The sequence below is a fragment of the Miscanthus floridulus genome, chromosome 2 (genome assembly GCF_019320115.1).
Source record: "Miscanthus floridulus cultivar M001 chromosome 2, ASM1932011v1, whole genome shotgun sequence".
Taxonomy (NCBI): domain Eukaryota; kingdom Viridiplantae; phylum Streptophyta; class Magnoliopsida; order Poales; family Poaceae; genus Miscanthus; species Miscanthus floridulus.
The window spans coordinates 22,900,104-22,923,300 of NC_089581.1; the positions used below are offsets into that span (position 1 = coordinate 22,900,104).

General features: G+C 43.3%; 3 protein-coding genes across 6 annotated transcripts in view; 1 reads left to right on the top strand and 2 right to left on the bottom strand.

Moving 5' to 3' along the window:
• Positions 1 to 8,212, top strand: part of LOC136536207 (glutamine synthetase root isozyme 2-like) — a 9,886-nt gene extending 1,674 nt beyond the window's left edge. Inside the window, exon 7 of the mRNA XM_066528575.1 lies at positions 8,111 to 8,212. Within this exon, the coding sequence (XP_066384672.1) occupies positions 8,111 to 8,212 (102 nt within the window). The remainder of the gene's footprint in view (positions 1 to 8,110) is intronic.
• Positions 8,081 to 13,829, bottom strand: LOC136519822 (ubiquitin-conjugating enzyme E2 variant 1D-like). Its single transcript, XM_066513202.1, has 5 exons — positions 13,660 to 13,829; positions 9,140 to 9,279; positions 8,931 to 9,056; positions 8,707 to 8,833; positions 8,081 to 8,334 (listed from the first exon to the last, which is right to left on the bottom strand). Exons 1-5 carry the CDS (start codon positions 13,691 to 13,693, stop codon positions 8,276 to 8,278), a joined length of 486 nt encoding a protein of 161 aa, XP_066369299.1. The 5' UTR covers positions 13,694 to 13,829; the 3' UTR covers positions 8,081 to 8,275.
• Positions 13,830 to 17,101: 3,272 nt separating this feature from the next.
• On the bottom strand, positions 17,102 to 20,594 carry LOC136519830 (serine/threonine-protein kinase STY46-like). 4 transcript variants are annotated; one of them, XM_066513223.1, is made up of 6 exons: positions 20,308 to 20,581; positions 19,374 to 19,423; positions 18,726 to 18,852; positions 18,464 to 18,525; positions 17,773 to 17,827; positions 17,102 to 17,502 (listed from the first exon to the last, which is right to left on the bottom strand). In XM_066513223.1, exons 1-6 carry the CDS (start codon positions 20,440 to 20,442, stop codon positions 17,329 to 17,331), a joined length of 603 nt encoding a protein of 200 aa, XP_066369320.1. In that variant the 5' UTR covers positions 20,443 to 20,581; the 3' UTR covers positions 17,102 to 17,328. The 4 variants fall into 4 exon arrangements, with proteins under 4 accessions (XP_066369320.1, XP_066369328.1, XP_066369312.1 ...); XM_066513231.1 differs by having other exon boundaries at positions 18,738 to 18,852; positions 20,308 to 20,558; XM_066513215.1 differs by lacking the exon at positions 19,374 to 19,423 and having other exon boundaries at positions 18,738 to 18,852; positions 20,308 to 20,594.
• Positions 20,595 to 23,197: the final 2,603 nt, after the last annotated feature.

Below are 23,197 nucleotides of genomic sequence, written 5' to 3' on the forward strand. Positions count from 1 at the left end.
CTTGCAACCGGTCCATCAAGCCAAGTCTTGTCTTGATCTTCTCCACCTTTGATCACATGACTCAATGTCATGTCTCATGTGCAATGAGCTCCTTCATATTCACATGTGTGAGCTTTTGCAACATCTCCAAGCCATTTTCACCTTCATGGCCTATGTTGCTCACACACATGTATATGTATCTATGGACTAATCACCTGTGTATCTCATATAAACACAATTAGTCCACCTAGGTTGTCACTCAATTACCAAAACTACATAAAAACCTTTTAGCAGGACACAACCTCTTACACCCACCAATACCCAAACTATATCTCTACCCGGTCTCTATTTTTCCTTTTACCATTTTTATCATGAGTGATAATAATAATCACCTATTGTGAGTAACGGCAGGTTACTCATGCTACCGAAATCCTGAGCATAGCAACTACTCGACCTATGCTAGTAGGACTTATGGGTAGATATATCTATGCATGTAGTTTTTATAAAATTCCTGTAACATAAATGCACATCACATATATATTTAGATATAATTCAAAATAAGGGTTATGCACCGAGACTTGATGATGTAACACTTAGCATTTTTGCAACAGCAGCTCTTAAATTAAGAATATATCCACTAAGCTGCTAAACTAACTCTAATGACTAAGGTGCTAAGCTACCCATCTTTTCCATTAAATAGGCATGAAACATTCAAGTATTATCTTAGCAACAAAAATGCATTTCTTACTTTGTTTATGATTTCATATATACTAAAATAAGGAGTACTTAGCTACCATATTTCTCAACCTATTCTTAAATTACTCACAACGGGGTTTGAGCAGAGCGTTTACTTGGAATGAAGCATATGCGCCTCATCGTTGAAGTCGTTGGGTGTCCTAGAGCCAACAAAGGGCGCCCCTCTGATGGGCACCAGAATGGTTGCCTCCTCACGGAGGTGTAGTACACCGAGCCAGTCGGCGACGAAGTCTAGGCTTCCAAAGAGGGAGGCCTAGGACGGCTCAAAGATGGGTGGAACCCACGTCCCAATAGGTGGGAGTGTAGGGAAGTCTAGTGAGCCGAAGCGAGTCGTATCGCTTGAGCTCGCCATGGCGAAGGTGGCAGAAAAATAGGCCATCTGATGACCAAAAAGTGTGAACGTACATCTTCCCTACGGACGGTGCCAACTGTCGGTGCAGAAAGTGACGAACATATAAATATTTGTAGTTTTGCCATACGTTGTGATCGGATATGGCCTAGCACTCAATGACACAGGGTTTATACTAGTTCAGGCAACGTGCCCTACGTCCAGTTTGAGTCGATCGGTGACTTTATTCTTGAGCCCAGGTGCTCAAAGTCTACAGTGGGGTTACAAACGAGAAGGAGAAAGATAGGGGTTACAAGAGGTCTAGTCGGACTCTGGTCTGAGGGGCTGAGAGTAATGGGAGCTCCGCTATGTGCTAAGTGTTGGAGCGTGTACTTGTGGTTTAAACCTGGTGGTTCTGTTGTTGTGTCTTAGTAAACTGATCGATCCTCCTATTGGGAGTGAGCTCATCCCCTTTTATAGATGAAGAAGATGGCCTTACAAGTGAGAGGAAGAGAGTACATATGCTGCTAAGCCTTGCTGCCCATGTCGACGAGTACAAGATGATGGTAGTCGCCCATAATATTGTTTAATGTCAGATGCATGTGGGAGGTTGCGTCGTCTTCTTTAGGTATGGCAGATGTTGATGCCTGCCACACTGTTGATACCTAGAGGCATACAAGGGGTTTTACCATGTTCGTCTGGTACGGTAAATGCCAGCGCCCACAACACCGTCGATGCCCCAGAGGCACGTGGGGGGAGCCTTACCATATTTGTCTGGTATGGGAGTTGATGGCGCCCACAACACTGTAGGAGAAAATGTCTTCGCCTACAACACTGCTTCAGTTCTGTTATGCCAGGGAGGTTGTAGGGTACTGTTCTGCAGGTGTATAGGATATGGTCCTTGGTATTGCGGTTGACTTGAGTGCTCTGCCTTACTTTCTCCATTCGTTTCCTGGTCCTTATCGAGCGGGCGTCCCCGGTCGGTTGGTCCCAGTCGGCTCTAATTACGCCAGTCGAAGAGAAGCTATAAGCAGGGGTTCGGTGCATCCTTGGTCGGAGATGGGGGTCAAAGTCAAAAAGTGGTGTTTGGCCAGGCCTTCTGGTCGGAGAGGCCATCCAGAGATGGACCGGCGTCGGAAGCAAGCGATGTTCCTTGTGAGGCATCCGGTCGGAGAGGCGGGCCAGAGTCGGAAGCGGGTGCCGTTCCTCCTCAGCCAGGCCTTCCGGTCAGTGACTGGATTGTCCTTCTAGCCTATCATTTAGGTGTTTGGGCTGGCCTATGAGCGACGCGTTGTTCGTAATGTCGTCTGCTGGGCCGAGCCTTTGCTGGGAAGCCAGTCCATAAGGGACCCCGGGTTTATGAACCCGACATAACCAAAGATTAGCATTCCATTGGTGACACGATCATCAAGGCACCATTTTTTCCGCTACTTCGGTCGACTCCATGATCCATCGTTGTTCCTATTGTGATATACGTGGATGCAACACAGAGTTGTAAATAATCAATGACAACAACAACTCTAAAATACGATTACGCTCCGCAAGCTAACGAGCTAGCTTTAATGACTAACATACTAGTCTACGTATCCATATCGTCAAGTAAGGCTTTGTCTCTAAAAAATGTTCTAGTTTTAAAATCCCAAAGTGTTTCGGCATTTTATTGATTAAATATATATTTTTGAACTAGAGCTCATTTAGCTATCTTTGCAAACTAATTATTATGGAGCTACAAAAATTACAGTGAACACCTAATAATGTTAGGAATTTACTATAAAAGTTTTAGAGCTAACACTATTACCAATTTATCACAAAAATTTCTACAAGTTTATATCTTAAAATATTAAGCATCTCAATTTAATTAGATAACTCCTAATAATATTATAAAACTATGTGAACAAAATATACTAGCAGATAGATCATGATTTTAGGAACTGAACAAAATTGGTTTCATAATTTTTGGTTAACTGCATAATTTTATACTGAATTTATAAGTTTACCTTAGAAACTAAATTAAAAATACATTAGAAAAAAAAGGGCCTGCAGCAACCCATTCTGGTTCGGCAGCCCAGTGGCCCAGCGCGGGCGTGGCCTCACGCGGGTCGCGATGGCCCAACACAGCCCAAGGCCGGGAGGCCCGCGTGCGATGGCGGCTTTGTAGAAAAGCCCCCATGCTTTTAGATAATAACATGACTACTATACACACTATTCCTACCGTCAGTAATCTTGCAACCAAACCCTCAGATGTTTTCACCTTTACCACAGGGAGGTCCATAGGGATTCCTGCGCGCGCTGGCACGGCGGTCGACGACATAAGGCGGTTATGCCAGGCAACCTAGGCGTGCTATGATGGAAGTAAGGGGCCGACCACCATCTACAGCTAAACGCGCAAGGATGGGTGATGGTGAGAGACTCAGAGGCGCACTATCGCGGGCTGCAGCGGCGAGCGGCTATCCACGGCGAAGGCGTGGCTGTTCCGACAGCCTAGGTTCTATCATGGTGGTAGGGATAGCGAGTAAGCACTAATAGCTCACCAGAATTCGTGCTACGGTGACGGTTGAGGCGGAGGAGTGCTGAGGTGTCCTGGCCACGTGCGAGCCACCGAGGCGGCAGTGCTCCGAGATGGACACCCACGCGTCACCACGTCTCTGGCAAGCGCCCTAGCAAAATGGCGCGAGAACCAGATAGAGGAGGTTAAAGCAAGCTCGTGGATACAAATAATTGAACCCATTCGGACCTTGCTCCAATTTCACTGGCACGGCGGTGTACCTATCCGGTGATGAGAAAAACACCAAATTGGCGGCCAGTAGTGCTTGGTGGGGCATGGGGAAGATGGGACGCCTAGTTGACTTTTTATGCCACCTACTAGTGCGAGGAATCGAACTGTGAAGCCCTGAGCTAAGCGAATTGGAGGGCGGAAAGGCAGAGCTCAAGCCATGGTCATACAGTGGAGAGGCACACGAGTGAGCAAGAGCGGATTAAGACGGGCGGCTCTGATCGACAGCTGCAATATGAGCACATGCGCACAGGTGACAAGACAGTGGAGGGCATGGCACGACGCGCTTGAATTGGAGCGGCTAGACCTGAGCAGGGCTCACCGGTGTCGGCTAGCGGATAGGGTGAGGCAGGGAGGCATCCCATTGCCATTGTGACTGGGGTCATCGGCCCAGGCGCGACGAGTAGTGGAACACGCTCGGGGGTTTGGCACTGTAGGTGGATCGAAAGGTGAGGCCACCACAGCCTAGGCTTACCCTGCGCGTGGCATCGCGACCAGCCACCCGAGCACGATGCACACGTAGCAGTGGGAGCCAGGCCGCAGCCATCCAGGACCGGCCAACGCCAGGCCATAGGCGCTGCGCGGCATCACCTGGGCACGCGAGCTGGCCAGTGGCAGCAGCCCGGCCATGGCCTAAGCCTGGCGCTAGCAGCGCCCACACGCGCGGTGACCGTGAACTCGGGCCGAGAGGTAGCAACTGGTGACGTGCACGCATTTTAAAGCGAAGCAAAAGTTGCTAACGATCACGATCGAGGTTCAACTAATTCCCCTAACCTAAAGCCGATACTAACACCCAATTGGCGAAGGAAACCTCATGTCTAGAGAGCGACCAGAGAGGAAGAAAGGGAGGTGCCAATATGAGTTCGTCGCGCTGAACGCTGGTTCACGAACCGAGCACCAAATCATGGTTCACATCGCGTTCTAAGGAGGTTTGGGCAATTTTAGAGCGGGCAACGTGACATCCAACACAACTTTAACCTATGCCATGCTCAAGTTCTCACTTTAATGCAATAAACAATACCAAAACATGCAGCTAGTGTTTAAACATTTTGGTTAAAAATTAAATATCAAAATAGCATTGTCTTACTACTTTTTCCATACTTAGAAAAGTTAAGTTCGAACTAACAGCCATTAACACTTTTGTTATAATTTTTAAAAGGCCTAAACCCTATTAACTGCTACCAACAAGTATTTCATGCAATGATCCATACTCCATACTAACCCATAGGAACAAAATATTTAAGCATTAATTAATTATTTCTTCAACAATAAATCGCCAAAAATAGTACTTTAAACGTAAGTTCAAGTGTTTGTCGTCTTAACGAAAAGAGCTCATCTTAACTTCAAATTTGATTTTTGAGCTCCTAAGAGCACTAGTTAACACTATTTATTTTGATTTTTCCCAACCATAAAAGTGAGGAACATAGAATTGACTTATCATTTCACGTGCGTTATAAATTTTTAAAACCCAAAAATTTGTTAGGCTAATCCCTCTCGGACCTAAATCTCGGTGCTAAGCAAGCTCGTAACACCAGGGGTGTTACATGCAACATGAGATTGCAGCAACTGAAACATACTGCAACATCTCAAGTATTACTACTACAACATCGTAAAAAAACATCTGTTGCAACAACCCAAAAAAATTCATTGCAACATTCGAAATCATCTGTTGCGACATCAAAAAACCATTACAACACGGCAAGATCTGACCCCGAGAGCTCGCTGAAACCCTAGCCACCGCCGCATCCCTTAGATCTAGAGGAGGAGGAGGAGGAGGGCTCAGATCCAGAGGAGGAGGGAGAAGGGCTCAGATCCAGATCCAGAGGAGGAGGAGGAGCAAGGCCTTAGATCCAGATCTCTCCGTGACCTACCTCGTCGGAGTCGTCGCCGCTGTCCTCGTATCTAGTGGGGTGCGGGAGCCGGGTCGCAGGGAGAGTGGGGGTGCATGGAGGTCGCGGAGGGCAAGGGATGGAGGGGGGAAGGGAGCACGGGCGAGCAGGTGCGCAGTGAGCTCACGTGCGGAGGGAGGGAGAGAGGTCGCGGAGGGACGAGGGACGGAGGGACAGAGGGAGGGAAGGAGCTCGCGCGGCGACGGCGCGAAGAGCGGGCATGAAAGCAGCGCGGAGAGCGAGTGTGGGAGAGAGCGAGGGCGGGGGAACGGACGGAGTGCGACTGCGGGGCAGCGGGCGGAGGGGGTGAAGTGCGAGTGCGGGAGGAACGGTGCATCTGGAAGCCTGGACACCCGGTCTATAGCATTATCGTTACATCCGACACCTGTCAGTGATATTTTAATTTGGTCAATGGTCGCTCTCCTACTTATCCGATCGATCGCCGTTTGTTTGATGGCTTTTCACAAAAAAAATGTTTCAGATGAAGGACCATGATTTTGACATTGGTTTTATGCCTCCATTGACTATTAAGCTAAGAATGTTCTAGTAGTATTGTTAAGTGAGGGAAAGAATATGTTAATACTCCCTAAAACATGTGAACTTGATTAGATCCTTCTTTCTTCTAATCTAAACTACCTAACCATGCACACGTTTGGTTGGATTGGATCCTTGACTTCACAGCGGTTTTCCTCCTGAACAATCCAAAATTATTCTCTGGTAGTACTATTATTAAGTGGGGGGAAGAATATTTAGTCAACAGGTGAACAATCCCCCAACATTTTACTCCAGTTTATTTTTATCAAGTGAAGATTATACAACAAACAGTTCAAAGATATGCGTTGAAGCAACAGTCACAATTGTGCGTCTATCTATCATTGCCATTTAAGACCCTAAAATTGACCACAAGGAATAGGAGAAAACACAGCCATCTGGCGGCCATGTCATCAAGAAATGCATGACCTGGTAACGCGACATGCAATGCAAGTGTCCTTGCACAACAAGCCGGCCACCTTGTTGGCCAAAGGCGACGCTCGTAGTCTACGCTGAGAGTGACAAAGGCCACAATTTCCTTTTCTTTTTTGAAAAAAAGGGGAAACACCTCACTTTCCCAGCATGGTTCATCAAGGCTCGCGTCAAAGTCTTAAAGATTCTAGAAAATATGGTTAATCATGCAGCTATCACTAGGAAATTTGGAATAGCGGTAGACGACTAGTAATTTGTCCCATGAAAGGTGATGCTGGTTTTCCTTTTTTTTCAACAGAACAGGTGACGATGACTTTTGGAGTTTTGGGATGGTGCTGCAAAGGTGAAGGAGGCTACTAGATGCTGGATGACTTGGGACTTGGGAGGCTTTTGCTAGTTTTACTTTGTACTTTGAACTACTTGGGATTTGTACTGATTACTACTCATTTTCAGTGGTGACATCTGGGACCTGCCATCTTTTCGGTCAAACGGTGCCTCTCCAACTTGACTGACCACTACTGCAGTTTCTGACTGCAGACAGCTGGAGAAGGATTTGGAAACGTTGATCGGTACTGACGTGGTTTATACGTCTAATGACTGATGCCTGAGTTAGTGCAGAACAGCAGCTCTGCTGAAATTCTCTGATTACCACAGTAATGGAGGCTTAGCTTCCATTGCCAATCGTCCTGTGCGACAGACAAGTGCTCATAGTCATAGGAGTTGGCCGGTGAGGCGGCGAGCGAAGGGCTGAGCAGAAGACGGCACAGTCGACCACGGCGGTGATTCCATTTCCTTAGGATAGGACGTGTCGTGTCGTCAGCTTTGCATGTTGTAGCGCAAGATGATGGAGAAGCACCAGTGCGGGCGCATCTCGCTTTCTTCTGCTCGTGCTGTCGTGCTGTGGCGCTTTTGGCGCGAACGGCAACATGTTCCCATGCCTTTCGGGGGCGCGCCTTTTTCGACCTCTCCGTCCTTTCCTCCTCTCCGTCCTTGTCCTTCATGACGCCTGAGGCCTGAGGGACTTCCGCGGCGAAATGTCATCAGCCTCTAGATCGACGTGGACAGCTTTTCAGAGTTACTCCTAAGTTTATGGATTTATACGAACTACATACATAGTTGGTCGAAATTGATTTCAGATCTCACTGCAAACAGCTGGTCGTAATGAATACTAATACACGCGGCTCATCCCGATTTCTCAAGGTGATGCTCACTGACTAGCATGTGTGTTTCTGTGATATCTTATCATCCTTTTGCAACTGGTAGAAAGAGCAACAATAACAGCAGCTGTGATATCATACAGTGTTTCCTGAAGAAAATACCAGGCCTTGACAGATTACCCAACAGAACAGACTACTGAGTGTAACAAACAGGCAGATGAAGAGATGTGAAACATGCAGACACTGAACTCATTGTCTTTCACAGAATCTGAATCTGTTGCATGTTACATGGCGTGCAGGCAATTTAACAGTCATCGACACTTTATTGCGACAGTGGCATGATCAAGGTGAATTACAGGATTTCTGAGAGGGTCTCTCACCTTGGCATCTCGCTACTCAATTCAATGCTGTACATTGCAATGCACATAGATTACATGATGACACATCTAAGAGACAGCCCTTTCTGCTCTACTCTTTGATCTTCATTACCTGCACGGAAGAAACTAAGATTAACAACTGACAGGGGCGGTTTAAAGGGAGCACTTTCACAAAGATGGAAGGGGCATAAGCTAATATGACTAACTGACCTCATAACTAAAAAATACTAATTACAGTGCATAGTGAAGAAGATTGCTGGTGGCCATGCTCATTTGGTTCCTGTATCTGGTCATGCTGCCAGCTTCTGGCAATAAAAAATTTCAAGTGGGGGTGCTTGCTAGTCATTTTCCAAGAAGCCAGATATTTTTTGGCTTGACAATATAGTCTTGGCAAGGATTTCGGATATTCAAGACAGATTTATTTCAAGTAGCTACAGTTAAACAGCATTGTCAGCATCTACTGGAGGAATGGAAAGAACAATACCTTCATGAGGTTGGTACAGCCTGCGATTCTGAGGAGTTGACATCACCCTTTTTAAGCTGACCAGGATGTCCTCCATTGTGTGTTCCCTTTCCCAGTTTCCAAGCATAGGAAATAGACTTGGTTCAACCTAGAAAAGGTGCTAGTTAAGTACTAATAGGCCTAACATCATTCATAAATTGCCTTGGCAGGTTGTACGATACAAGAAACAAAAAATGCACGAGTACCAATCCAGTTTCTTGGTTCACACATGTCATATTGATCCGAGTCTGGAATCGAACAGTCGGTGGTTTATCTGGATAATCCGTATCACAAAACAGCTTTAATTGATAAATTCGTCCCTCGTGAACAGTCTGCGAAAAAATGCACCTCTTAGGTTTGAGAATAATAAAGCAAATGTATTATGTATCTAACTATGGGTATTTCTACAGCATACATTGGGAGGACCAATGATAGTTCCTGTCCAGGACCGCATATATATGTCATCAGCATCATCCATCCCATAGCTCACAGTTCCATCACCGATGCCCTTCTCACCACATTCTAGTTCTTCTAGCAGCCTAAAGTTTCTGGGAACTGCAGAAAACACCATAGAAAAAGTATGATCTAAATTAAATCAAGCCACATACATAGCAGGTATTCACAGTTCAAATTCGTTGTTCTTGTGAACAAAATAAAAGAGCAACAAAGTTTCATGGTTCACTGGAATTTAGTTTGGTTACCCATTAGACTTGCAACAACAACAAGAAGAAGAACAGCAAAGCCTTTAAGTCCTAAACAAGTTGGGGTAGGCTAGAGTTGAAACCCAGCAGAAGCAATCAAGGTTCAGGCACGTGAATAACTGTTTTCCAAGCACTACTATCTAAGGCTAAGTCTTTGGGTATATTCCATCCTTTCAAGTCTCCTTTTATTGCCTCTACCCATGTCAACATCGGTCTTCCTCTGCCTCTCTTCACGTTACTATCCCAGCTTAGGATTCCACTACGCACCGGTGCCTTTGGAGGTCCCCGTTGGACATGTCCAAACCATCTCAACCGGTGTTGGACAAGCTTTTCTTCAATTGGTGCTACCCCTAATTTATCACGTATATCATCGTTCTGAACTCGATCCCTTCTTGTATGACCGCAAATCCAACGCAACATACGTATTTCCGCGACACTTATCTGTTGAATATGTCGTCTTTTCGTAGGCCAACATTCTGCACCATACAACATAGCAGGTCTAATCGTCGTCCTATAAACTTGCCTTTTAGCTTGTGTGGTACCCTTTTGTCACATAGGGCACCAGATGCTTGGCGCCACTTCATCCACCCTGCTATGATTCTATGGCTAGCATCTTCATCAATATCCCCATCTCTCTGTAGCATTGATCCTAAATATCGAAAGGTATCCTTCCTAGGCACTACTTGACCTTCCAAACTAATATCTTCCTCCTCCCGAGTAGTAGTGCCGAAGTCACATCTCATATATTCAGTTTTAGTTCTACTAAGTCTAAAACCTTTGGACTCCAAAGCCTCCCGCCATTACTCCAGTTTCTGATTCACTCCTGTCCGGCTTTCATCAACTAGCACTACATCGTCCGCGAAAAGCATACACAAGGGATGTCCCCTTGTATGTCCCTTGTGACCTCATCCATCACTAAGGCAAACAGATAAGGGCTCAAAGCTGACCCTTGATGTAGTCCTATCCTAATCAGGAAGTCATCCGTGTCTCCATCACTTGTTGAACACTAGTCACAACATTGTTGTACATGTCCTTAATGAGCCCGACGTACTTCGTTGGGACTTTATGTTTGTCCAAAGCTCACCACATAACATTCCTTGGTATTTTATCATAAGCCTTCTCCAAGTCAATAAAAACCATGTGTAGATCCTTCTTCTTCTCCCTATACTGCTCCATAACTTGTCTTACTAAGAAAATGGCTTCCATGGTTTTACCCATTAGACTTGGAATTTTGAAAAAGAAAATCATACTGTTGACTGCTATAAAAGAACAGAGATATCGGTGCGATAGATCGAGCTTGCTTATGTGTACAATGATCTGATTAATGCTTGAGAAATGGTGCTATATAGTATATATACACATAGAAAACAATGACCTGATAAATGCAAGAAGGCTGAGAGGACAATAGTTGCAACTTTATAAAACCATAAGAACATGGACTTCCGGAGGCATTAAAGGTAGAAAACATTTCCTCCTCTCCCACAAATTCCAAGGCATCCTTTTATATGAGCCAAGTGCCTCCAAATCAGTAGGATAAATACCATGCTCTATATTTGGGGCAATATAAGAGGTTTGGTCGGATTATAAACAGGTGGCTGATAGCCTTATCTTTCAGAGGAAATTAGAATTTGCAGCTACTCTAAAATGAAGATGAAGGATCAAACATGTAATTCCCAATCAACTTGTGAGTGCACTCCAACTATCCCAGCCTTCTGACAACTATTTTGACACTTAAAGCTTAATAGGTTGTCTAAAAATAAATAGTTGGGGGCAATGGGACTTTAAGTGAAGGAGCTTAAACTTAGCAAATAAGCCACATACAGGCCCACTAAACATGTCCCGACTCTAATTATGTAGTGAGTGAAATCAGGATTGTTGACATCTTTGAGTATGCGCTACCAGGTACCTCCAGTCAGCTATATAGCAGGCTAACATGTTAATATGTGATGAACTCACAGAATATGTTGTTGGGCCATGGAAAAGTACATGTGGAATTGAACATGAATAAATGGTACTCCATTCATCCCAAATAAGTGCACATCTCGCATTTCAAGGAATCAACTAATTTTGAGTTTGAAGGGCGGGCCTGGTGCAAGCGGTAGAGTCTTACCGCCTGTGACCGGAAGGTCCTGGGTTCGAGTCGCGGTCTCCTCGCATTTCACAGGCGAGGGTAAGACTTGCCACTGACACCCTTCCCCAGACCCCGCACAGAGCGGGAGCTCTCTGCACTGGGTACGCCCTTTAACTAATTTTGAGTTTGACTAGATTTATATAAAATAGTATCAACATTTGTATATCCAAATAGGTTTAATATGAAAATAAATGGCGTGACTAATCTAATGATGCTTATTTGATATCATGAATATTAGTATTTTTTGTATATATATTTGGTCAAACTTGAGATTGGATGACTTAAAGGCTTTTAGCCTACCCCAACTTGTTTGGGACTTAAAGGCTTTGTTGTTGTTGTTGAGATTGGATGACTCCTTGAAATATGATGTGAACTTATTTTGGGACGGAGGGAGTATAAAAATAAGTTTGATTGGAATCTGCTTGATGATGATCAGTTAGTCAGTATAGTTATGGAATTGTGATATTGGGTTTAAAAGAAGACTATTGACTAGGGCCACTGAACACCCCACCGCTCCCAAGCTCAAAATATGAGATGTGCACTTATTTTGAGACGGAGGGAGTATAAAAATAAGTTTGATTGGAATCTGCTTGATGATGATCAGTTAATCAGTATAGTTATAAAATTGTGATATTGGGTTTTAAAAAATACCATTGACTAGGGCCATTGAACACCCCACCGCTATGCATGTGAACAACAATTCTGAATTACATTTACCACTTCTGTTGAAGATACCAAATCAACAACTCTACACCAAAGTACATTAATGTCGTCTCACTGTTCTTGTCCTAATGGAAAGCTGCTCTTTAGCTCATAGCTAGTGAATGTCTATTTATCCCCTTTAGGCAAGCAGATGCAAATCTTTCAGCAAGATCTCATAGAGGCTTTTCTACATAAGCAAGGCCACACATTAACTCAGCGCATGCTAGTTTCAGGAAATTCAGTTGATCAAGGTGAGTTGTGGATTTGTGCTATTTACATCAAGGAATGGCTAACAAAATCTAAAATGAATGAAGGAAATTGATAAGATGTCCATGGGTAGGTGTAGGACTAACAAGTAGGTAAAGACTAATATTAGAATCAGCATCACTGCCAAGAAGAGCAAGCATGGGCCCCCTTTAACTGTTAAAAAAGACCGTTAGGAGTAATTTCAGCTTCATTCCTTTACAATTTGGAAAATTATCTTTTGGTTATTTGAGGCATTGTAGTCAGAAATAGCTAAGCTTGACTCAATTCTGAACACCATTACTGTAGCTACACATAAGGATCTATAATCACTAGATTACTATATACTTGGAAATTTGATTCCAGTTACCAGATTGCACTTGTGGATTAATGGGCATTCCTGCTGGATAAGGATAACAAGCACCACATGCATATGCTAGTTCACTACCACACTAATTACTAGTACCCGAATCAATATATGACTCAACCATCCGGAAACGTACAGCTCTCAGATTACAAAACTATTTCAAGAGCAATGATTCCCAACAAGAGATGAGTGTGACTGCGCAACAAATTCAGGTGGTCCAGCCAAATCCCTAACCAATCGATCCATCTAGAATTGCGCTCTTCTTTGCTTATCCATGAAGGAACAAGCTTCCAAGTCTCGACCAAAACCTACGTAATAACTATCATTTAGAAGGAAAGGTCAGCTGGGCCTCACCAACAACTACAGGGAGATCCTAAATTTACCCCGGCATTCCACCTCGGCACTACAAGTCTGCAATCCCATCCGAAGGCAATCCTAGTTCCCGACAGACCTATCTTTAGCCCAAGAGGTTGTTCACTACATGGCGGTAGAAACGGTAACTCTGCACCGAAGTCGCGCACGGCAATCTTGATGTGGCGTCAATTTCAATCAGAGGCAATGCCAGATCGGGTTCCCCAATCAGCCCCAGGTGATCCTGAGCCCACTCCCACCAAGCTCCCTCCTCCCTTACTCGACGGGCGGCCATATCCAATCGGGAATCCAAACAGCCATGCCTTGTTGGCCACAGAGATCCCGACTCTCCACTCGAATTAGCAGACCAACGAACACACAAACACACCATATGCAGCTAGGCACCTCGGTAGAAATGACGGACAGAGACTGCTACTCACCGATAACCGGACCCGAGGATCCCTCGGACCCCATGGCGAACCCGTCCGCTTCCTCCAGCTTCGACGCTGCCCCCTGCGATCTCTTCAGACGGGAGGAGAGGAGGATGCGTGCTGGAAGCGGCCGTGCTAAACCGAGCAGGGAGGAGAAGGAATATACCGAGCCCCGCCCCCGCGTGAGGTCGTCTTCGGTGGGACGCCGAGGTCCGAGCGGGCACCGGGGACTGGGGAGTAGAGCAAGAAAGGAACTGCTCTGCTGCAGAGACAGAGGAAGGGATACCGGATACAGCAGAGAGAGGGTTAGAATAAATGGAGTTGTTTAGCTTTAACTCCCACTTATTGAAAAAAATGAAAATAATTAAAAACTGAAATAAATATTTCTTCTGCCCTAAAATAATGGACACTCTAGGGCAGTTCCAATGGTGCATTCATGATGGTTTCTATTCTCATTAAATGATTTGCCACGTAGGCAAAACGCTAACATGGCAACGTAATTAATGAAGAAAGAGAGCAAAAATCATAGAAATGGTTTCTTCATGAAGAAATCAGGTCTACTCTTGACCCAATGCACCAAGAAACCATAAAATCGTCATTGGGGAGAAACCACCAGTTTCTAGGAAGCTCGTGTCGCACTTCCATTGGAGGAAGAAGATAGAGTTGGGAGATAGAAAGAGAAAATAATTATTACTCATAGAAATCATGGGTTGAAAAGCAGTACTTTTTTTGTGCGGTATCCTATGTCTTTCATTAGGATTGCCCTTAGGGGCAGTTTGTCAAGGCTGTGACTCCTAAAACAGCTTGGGGCCTCTTAGACCATCTCCAAGACCTTTTTTAAATCCCACTCTCTAAATTATCATTTGAAGAGTCATTTGTATAAAAATCGCTCTCTATATCTTCTTACTCTCCAACAGTTTTTCTATATCTTATGCATACTCTAAAGAGCCATTCTCGTCTTCTGTTTTTGGCTAGCGAAAAATCCAAAATAGAGGATGGCTATATTTGGATGACCATTTAGAAAAGCTGTTGGAGGGTAGTTTTTCACCAAAATTTCTATTCTTAGCACTTAGGAAGGATATGGAGAGTCTCTTGGAGATGCTCTTATGAAGCAATTGCTCTAGTAGAGGTAAAATCATTTTGAAAACATTTGGCAAAAACAACCTCAGTAGCAATTTTGTAAGATAGACATTTTGACACGGTACCATGGCAAGAGCCAAGAAGGTGAAGCCATGTCAAAGAGGCTCTTGGCTATGAATCTAAATTGTCAAGTTAGGGGATCCCCCGCCCCCGCCTTCGTCCCCGCCCCACATGTTGTTGTGTTGCTGGTCGCATATTAACTTCATCCTTGCAGAGCAACATCTACCCACCCATGTTTAGGCTTTGTGCATAGGGTATGTTGGTTCTCATCTTAGACCTAGCCTATCCTAGCTAGCTAAGCCGTGCAGCTAAAACTTGCTCCTGCAATGAAAGAGGTGTCTGGTTTGCTTATCCTAGATAAGCCTAGCTTGTATAGATCTTATTTGGATGGCTGGATAGCTCGGATACAGTCACCATGTTTTTTTGAAGGTGAGTTTTAACTCAATCACAGTCCCGGGGTTCACCGCGTGGAGGTTGAAGAACTCGACAGCGATGAAGGCAAGCATGCGAAAGAGGCAGACAGAGATGACGAGGTTGTGGCGCATGTGCACTCCGCCTTCGACAGAGAGGAACACTAGGAGGTGAGATGAGCGTGGGCGGAAGCCTGGTTACGGGGAACAACCCCTCTCCCATTTGCACCTGGTCTGTCTTTAGTGTGGTCGGTGCATTGTTGGGCCTGGCCTGAAGACCTGTTTAGGCAATCAAACAGGCCCAGGTTAGCTTCATAGAGTTTAGATCCTAACTCTACAGACAGAATTCATTCTTTTTCATGTATTTGCGGATCATATTTATTAAGGATAATATCCAAAGCCACTAGTCCATCCAATTCCCTGAACTTCAATCAAATCAAGAAGGAACTAAAGAAACCGCCGAAGAAAACAGGGGGAAAGTCAAAGGAACCCAGCACATTTATATTATTGCGACCCTACCTGACGCTATGTCACCAGAATAGCAAGGGCCATGAGGGCAACAACAACGTGGACTGAGAAAAGCATATGCCTCACCTAAAAGCTAGGCACACGTAAACTAAGAAGCTAGCAAGCTATCAAGCTCTCATCGCGAGCAACACAACTAAGGTCTGAAGAAGCGCACATGGCTTTTTGCTAGATCTTTTCCTATCTTCTCTCGGATATAGCGTAAGCATCTAATGGAATCTCGCGTACTTCGTTAGAGGCTTTATTCTTTTTCAGATGAAGCACTTATTACCTCAGAAAGCCACTCATATAGCCTGAAGAGCCATTAAACTGTATGATATGGAGGTGAGATGCATACGTGGAAGATGGGGCTAATGCCCAAGCTGTAGCTGGTCCGTTGGGGAAGCCCTGAGAGGGCATTCACCCTGTTCGCTTATACTGAAGTTTAGCTTACTACTGCAGACGGCCTCTTTGCCGAGGGCCTCATCTACTGCAGACGGCCTCTTTGCCGAGGGCCTGAGGCCCTCGGCAAAGGCCCATTAACCCTCGGCAAAGGTTTTGCCGAGGGCGGCCCTCGGCAAAGAGCTCTCGGGGAATTTTGAGCCGGCGAAGAGGGTCTTTGCCGAGGGCCCTTTATCGGGCACTCGGCAAAGCCTTTGCCGAGGGCTGGACCGGCACTCGGCAAAGAAAAGCAGCCGTCACGGTATCGGCGCCTGGGACGGAGTCTTTGCCGAGGGCCGTCTCCGAGGGCCCTCGGCAAAGAATTATTCTTTTTTTTTAAAAAAAATCTTTGCCGAGGGCCTCCAACCATGGCCCTCGGCAAAGAAATGTTGCAGAATTTTTCCAAAAAATCTTTGCCGAGGGCAATGGAACGGCCCTCGGCAAAGAATTATTCTTTTTTTTTTTGAAAAATCTTTGCCGAGGGCTTCCCCGTAGGCCCTCGGCAAAGAAATTTTAATTTTTTTAAGAAAAAGTCTTTGCCGAGGGCCTCCAACCATGGCCCTCGGCAAAGAAATGTTGCAGAATTTTTCCAATGAATCTTTGCCGAGGGCAATGGGACGGCCCTCGGCAAAGAATTATTCTTTTTTTAAAAAAAAATCTTTGCCGAGGGCTTCCCCGTAGGCCCTCGGCAAAGAAATTTTAATTTTTTTTAAAAAAGTCTTTGCCGAGAGCCTCCAACCATGGCCCTCGGCAAAGAAATGTTCCAGAATTTTTCCAATGAATCTTTGCCAAGGGCAATGGGACGGCCCTCGGCAAAGGATCCTTCTTTGCCGAGGGCCTTGGTCATTGCCCTCGGCAAAGAGGCAGAAATTTAATTTTTTGTTTTGTTTTTTGCATTCCATCGACACAAGCATTTCATATATATACATATATATATCAACCATCACATATATATATCACACAGAACCCATTTTCTCACAATATATTACAACGACAAGTCACATGTTCATCATCATTCACATGTTTATTACGAAAAGTTCATGAAATTCAAGCACAAGTCAGAACCATAAACCACAAATATTACAATAAAGTCCAACCAGATCACCTAGCACTAGTCCTCAAGATGCCATCCAGTGACGACAAATACATCCAATGACGACAATGAGTACCTCAACTATGTACCTCAAGATGCCATCCAGTGACGACAAATACATCCAATGACGACAATGAGTACCTCAACTATGTACCTCAAGATGCATCCAGTGACGACAAATACATCCAATGAGTAGTCATCAATTGTTGAAAATGCATGTGCTTCTTGGATGTCAAGACCGAGCTCGGCAAGCAAACAGGTCAGCTGTAAAATAATGCATAGACCACAGAGTGTCAGGTGGCAAGTAGTTGCCAGTTCACAACAGAAGTTTACTCTGGAAATGGCTTTAATGTATTTTGTTAGTTTCTTCCTACTATTACCAAGTTCTTTGTTAAAACTATTTTTTCATTCATTATGTATGCTGGCTTCTTAATTTACTGAATTTAGTTAGCTCTATTAACTATGCCAGGGCTAATTCTGTGAGTAGCCGTGTCAAAGAATTTCCACACTCCAAGGAAAAAGAAGTGTGACTACCTGACTAAGGAGCTTTGGCTTATCAATAGTTGCAAAAGTTATCTCATGCATTGGCCTGCAAGATTCAGAACAGAGAGAACAATGAGTTAACAGAGAATATAACTTCTCAAATTGTTTGCATATCAACAGGCTCTATATGTCCCTAAATATGAGCTTAAGTTTTATGTACTCGGGAAAAGTGAAGGCCTCCACATATGATAATCTATCAGTTTCATGCAATGTCATCAAACCAGAATGAAACAAAAAGCTTAAAGATGCTAGCTACGGCAAGTATCGGCCTTTTTGGAGATGCTTCCACCCCTAACCAAGATTCATATATATATCAAACTTAAGAAAGTGTGGATTTTCTTGTATTCAAGGAAAATAGTATATATCCACATATTAAGATCAGTGTTTTTAAAGAAAAGGCACGTCAAGACATATATGGAGCCGATTCGCAGCAAAGCATTAGAGCTTACTGTCTACTGCTCTCATTTTTTTAATAAAGGAAAAAAATGCATTCTTCGAAAGGTAAATACCACCACAATTTAGCCATGTTAGCCATTTGTAAAACTGCAACTCCGAAATATCAGAAACAGTCTATTGGGGGTCCAGAAGGGTGATTTTATTCATATTATACATCCTGAAATGCTAAACAAATAAGGAAAGAAAAAACCGAAAATCCAGCATCGCATAGGAGGAAATTGTTTACCTGGAAATGAGATGTACACTGTGATCAGTATCATCACTCATGTCGCAAAGGTGTGTGAACTCCTGGAACAAAAGGATAATAACATCATAAAAAGCATCTTTTCACAATCTTAGACTTTGGCATTATCGAACACAGAGAGGTACTTGGTCAGGAAACGATGCACACATTTCTGAACGAAGCGCAAATCAAAATCGACGCGTGTGCAACATGCAACCATGCGATTACAGTGGATCCAATTCCAATGGGTGGATGGATGGATTACTGGATTTCTGACCTGCACGACGCGCACGGACAAGGCGGGCCGGCGTTCCGAATCGCGCGCCTCCTCGAGCAGCCGCTGGTGGGTGACCACGTCGTCCGCCCTCTCCGCGTTCACATCCAGCGCGTACCTGCGCAAGCGATTTAATCCACAAGCTCATTAGACCATGCTTTAACTAATACCAGCAATTAAAGCTCCTCAATGGAAAAATTAATCACAATGACAACTCCAACACCCTGATACATAAATAAAACCAATTCATCGCCAAACCTTGGAGAGGATTCACTTTTCACCACCATTGTCAATTAAAGTCATATAAAAGAAAACCATTAGCACCCAAAAATGCAAATGCGATGCAAATGCCATGCCTTGTGATGCAATGCCAAGAATAATTCCACAAAGAGAGTATACACCGCTTATACCATAAATGTCTCTCCTTATTTGACAACTTAAGCATCATCCTAGTTATGCCAACAAGAGCCATTACCAAGTTATAAATAAAGAGCAAGGCATATGTAATAACAAAAGTAAGATGGTCATAAATTTATATTGGAACGGATCATATTTGATAAGTTATCATTCTGAAATTTAAGGTGGAGGTGGAATAAAAAGCAAGTTAAAGCTTGTAGCAACCACCGCTACACTACTTGCCTCCCACAGAAGGAGACAACTGCTCTAGGCGTGATCCGAAGCATTACCACCTGTTTTGACACAATAAGATCAGATTATATCCTCAAACAACCATGTGCAGCAGTGTTGTTTCACTTTTTGTATCCTTAAAAATACAAAGGATATGACAACACGCAAACACACCTTAGAAACCTAAGGGAAAAAGCTTACAACTTTATTCAGAACCTCTATTTTTAACATGACCCCAATATCAATAAGGATAGACAAACTGCATTCCTTGTCAACAACATCAATAATGAGCAGCAGTGCTTCTCTTTTTCACATCTATTTTTATACAACAGATTAGATAACCAATAAATATATATTGAGAAACTAGAGTGAATAAACTACAACTTTGGTAGCAAGACAATAATTTTATCAGATCTCTATGGTCACCTAATATACAACTCAAAACAGACCTTCAGAATCTGCCTAACAGCTCATGTACCAATATACAGAAATTCATATCTCCCAGACTATACCATAGAAAAATATGAAATTTTGCTGGCAGTAAGAACTTTTATGCCCCTGCAAAAGACTTCATAGTTGAAAGAGCCAATTCGGCCATTTACTATATGAACAACACCAATGAAACAGACCTACTTGATCTGCCAGGCAAACATGAACAGCCATAATAATCTAGCCGTATCTCGAGTTCTACTCCACCAAAAAATACAAATAAAAACAATATGGAAAGCTTTCAAAGTCCTCTATAACTTCCTAAACTATCTCAAGGATCAATTCCGCGCCTAACCAACCCAAAACTCGAGCCCTAGACAAACTGCTGAATCTGCCAGGAACCCACAACTAGAAAACGAGGCTAAACTCCAATCCAACCTCAAAACCTCTAATCCCCGCTGCTAACAACCTCGAAAAACTCTTAATTACAGGGGAGGGGAATGGATTCAACTCTTACCCAAGGCTTCCCCATGAAAATCCGCTGGGGGAGGTTGGGGGAAAACCCCGATCTAACACATCTCCTTGATCCTCTCTTCCTCCTCGATCCGTTTCGCTGCTCCAATTCAAATATTGATGCTGCAATGGAGGGCATCTAGAAAGGGAAGGGAGAAGTGGAGGGAGGAGGGGCTTGCTGAGAGAGGGCTCGTGAGGTTGGGGAAAGGGGGCGGTGCTGGTGTCGGCCAGAAGGAGGGGGCTCGAACAGGGGTAGTTGGATGGCCCTTGGCCCATCTGGGGTCGGGCCCTTTGCCGAGGGCCCAGACAAAGTTTTTTTATTTTTTTTTTAATTTTCTTTGTCGAGGGCCATTGGCCAGGCCCTCGGCAAAGATCCCCTTTGCCGAGGGCCAGGCTAGGCCCTCGGCAAAGATTTTTTGTTTTTTTTTTGTTTTTTGAACCCAGTTTTTTTTTGTGGTGCTATAATACATTATTGAAAACTCAATTTTAAAATTTGGGCCAATTTTGACTTTTTTTGATATATTTCCCTACTTTATTTCTTTTCGTTGATTTTTTTCGAATATTTCAAATTTGAACTGCAGTTGGATGGAATAATGCAATTTAGTGATTCGAAAAATATTATTCATGGTATTTGGTGTATGTTGAGTCCCTATCCATGAACTCGCATCAAATTTCGGGCATCTTCTTCACGTAACATGACGAGGAACTTGTCGGAAAAGTATTTTTAAATTATATAAAATCCATACGAAGTCCGAAAATCACGAAACTTGTCGAGGTGTCATGTTATCGTATGTGTAGGCTGTGGTAAAAAATTGAGAAGGTTTCGAGCAAGTTGTGACGTCGGATGCATAAAACTCAGACATCTCCACATGTGATCGCATGTGATCACATGTGCAGATGTCTGGGTTTTTGGCATCCGACATCACAACTTGCTCGAAACCTTCTCAATTTTTTACCACGGCCTACACATGCGATAACATGACACCTCGACAAGTTTCGTGATTTTCGGACTTCGTATGGATTTTATATAATTTAAAAATACTTTTCCGACAAGTTCCTCGTCATGTTACGTGAAGAAGATGCCCGAAATTTGATGCGAGTTCATGGATAGGGACTCAACATACACCAAATACCATGAATAACATTTTTCGAATCACTAAATTGCATTATTCCATCCAACTGCAGTTCAAATTTGAAATATTCGAAAAAAATCAACGAAAAGAAATAAAGTAGGGAAATATATCAAAAAAAGTCAAAATTGGCCCAAATTTTAAAATTGAGTTTTCAATAATGTATTATAGCACCACAAAAAAACTGGGTTCAAAAAACAAAAAAAACAAAAAATCTTTGCCGAGGGCCTGGCCAATGGCCCTCGGCAAAGAGCATCTAGATCATCTCAAAACCAAACTTAGGTGTCTCAATTACTTATAAACATGTTTCCAACTTGAGGACCTTTCAATCAAAGTGACTCTAGATCAATCCAACATTTGTCACTTTTCTGACAGATTTTGTACCCTTCAAAGAAATAAGCATATCTCCAAAAGTACAAATCCAAATACCATGAAATTTGGTGGAGATGTTATTTACTAAGTTATATAGCAGCTGTAAAAATTTGAGCTTTATTTGACTTCTAGATTGCTGCCATATATCAATTCTTCCACCACTGCTACATGCTGAAAACTGTTGCACTATAGCTGACAAGATCCACTCTAAAACCAAAGCATTTCTTATCCAACTCTCATGAAAATTGTACAGCATCTTATACCATAAGTCTAGAGCATGTACACCAATTTTTATACCAATCTAATAGGTTTTGATTACTCAAATATGGCTAAGATCACAACTAGCTCAGATTCTCAATTATAGGACAAATTTCAACAATTGAGCTATACTTCATCAAATATGAATCAAACTTGAAACTAACTTGTTTGAATACTTCCATAAGACATAAATCCATTCAATCCACTTACTAATTGTCATCTCATGAATTCATCCAATACAAATTAATTCAAACTTGATTACTAAGCAATTATCCATTCAATCAACTTATAGCAAGCAACATTGCATATTTATCTAATTCAATCAACTCATATGCACCCAAATAAAATGATCAACAAGAGATATACCTTGGTTAGCTCATGATCATCTAACTAGCAAGCTTCAACTCAAATATTTGCAAGCCATCAAATAATATCCAATGAATCACCAACAACTTGAATTATAGCACTTGTATGTTGATAGCGCTTGGACTTCACTCAATTTTCTCTTGGCATTGGGTTAGGATGTGCACTAAGCTTTATAACTTGATTCAACATATGGTGAATAATGTGAGATCAATTGAATCAAGTCTCCAATGCCGATGGTATCTACAATTAATCATCCACTTTTTGATGGTACCCAAACTAGTTTGGGTCCTCTCAAGTTAGGAGCAACATACTTAGGCGTAGCCTTAGTATGAATAGCAGGACGTTTTGCAATTGCAACCAATGAGGTACCATTGCCATCCTTCCTAAGCATATCATGATCATCAATTGAAATAGGCTTAGAAATTTTACCTAGGGGACATGAATGTGCCATGTGTCCCCTTTTTCGGTATGAGTAGCACTTTCTCTTTGCTTGAGCCTTCTCTTCTTTGCTCATATGGTGCTTCTCATTGCCTTGCCTCTCATAGATTGCTTGAGCCTTCTTCTCAAACTTGGTAGGACACTTAGAGGCAAAGTGTCCTATACTTCCACACTTGAAGCACTTGATGTGAGCATAATCTTTCTTCTCATCTTCATTCTTGCTCATCATCTTGACGTCTTGAGTTTGCATTGGATGCCTTGCCTTTCCACCCCTTCTTGTTTTCTTCTTCTTTATCATCAAATCACCACCATCTTCATGGTTGATCTTGA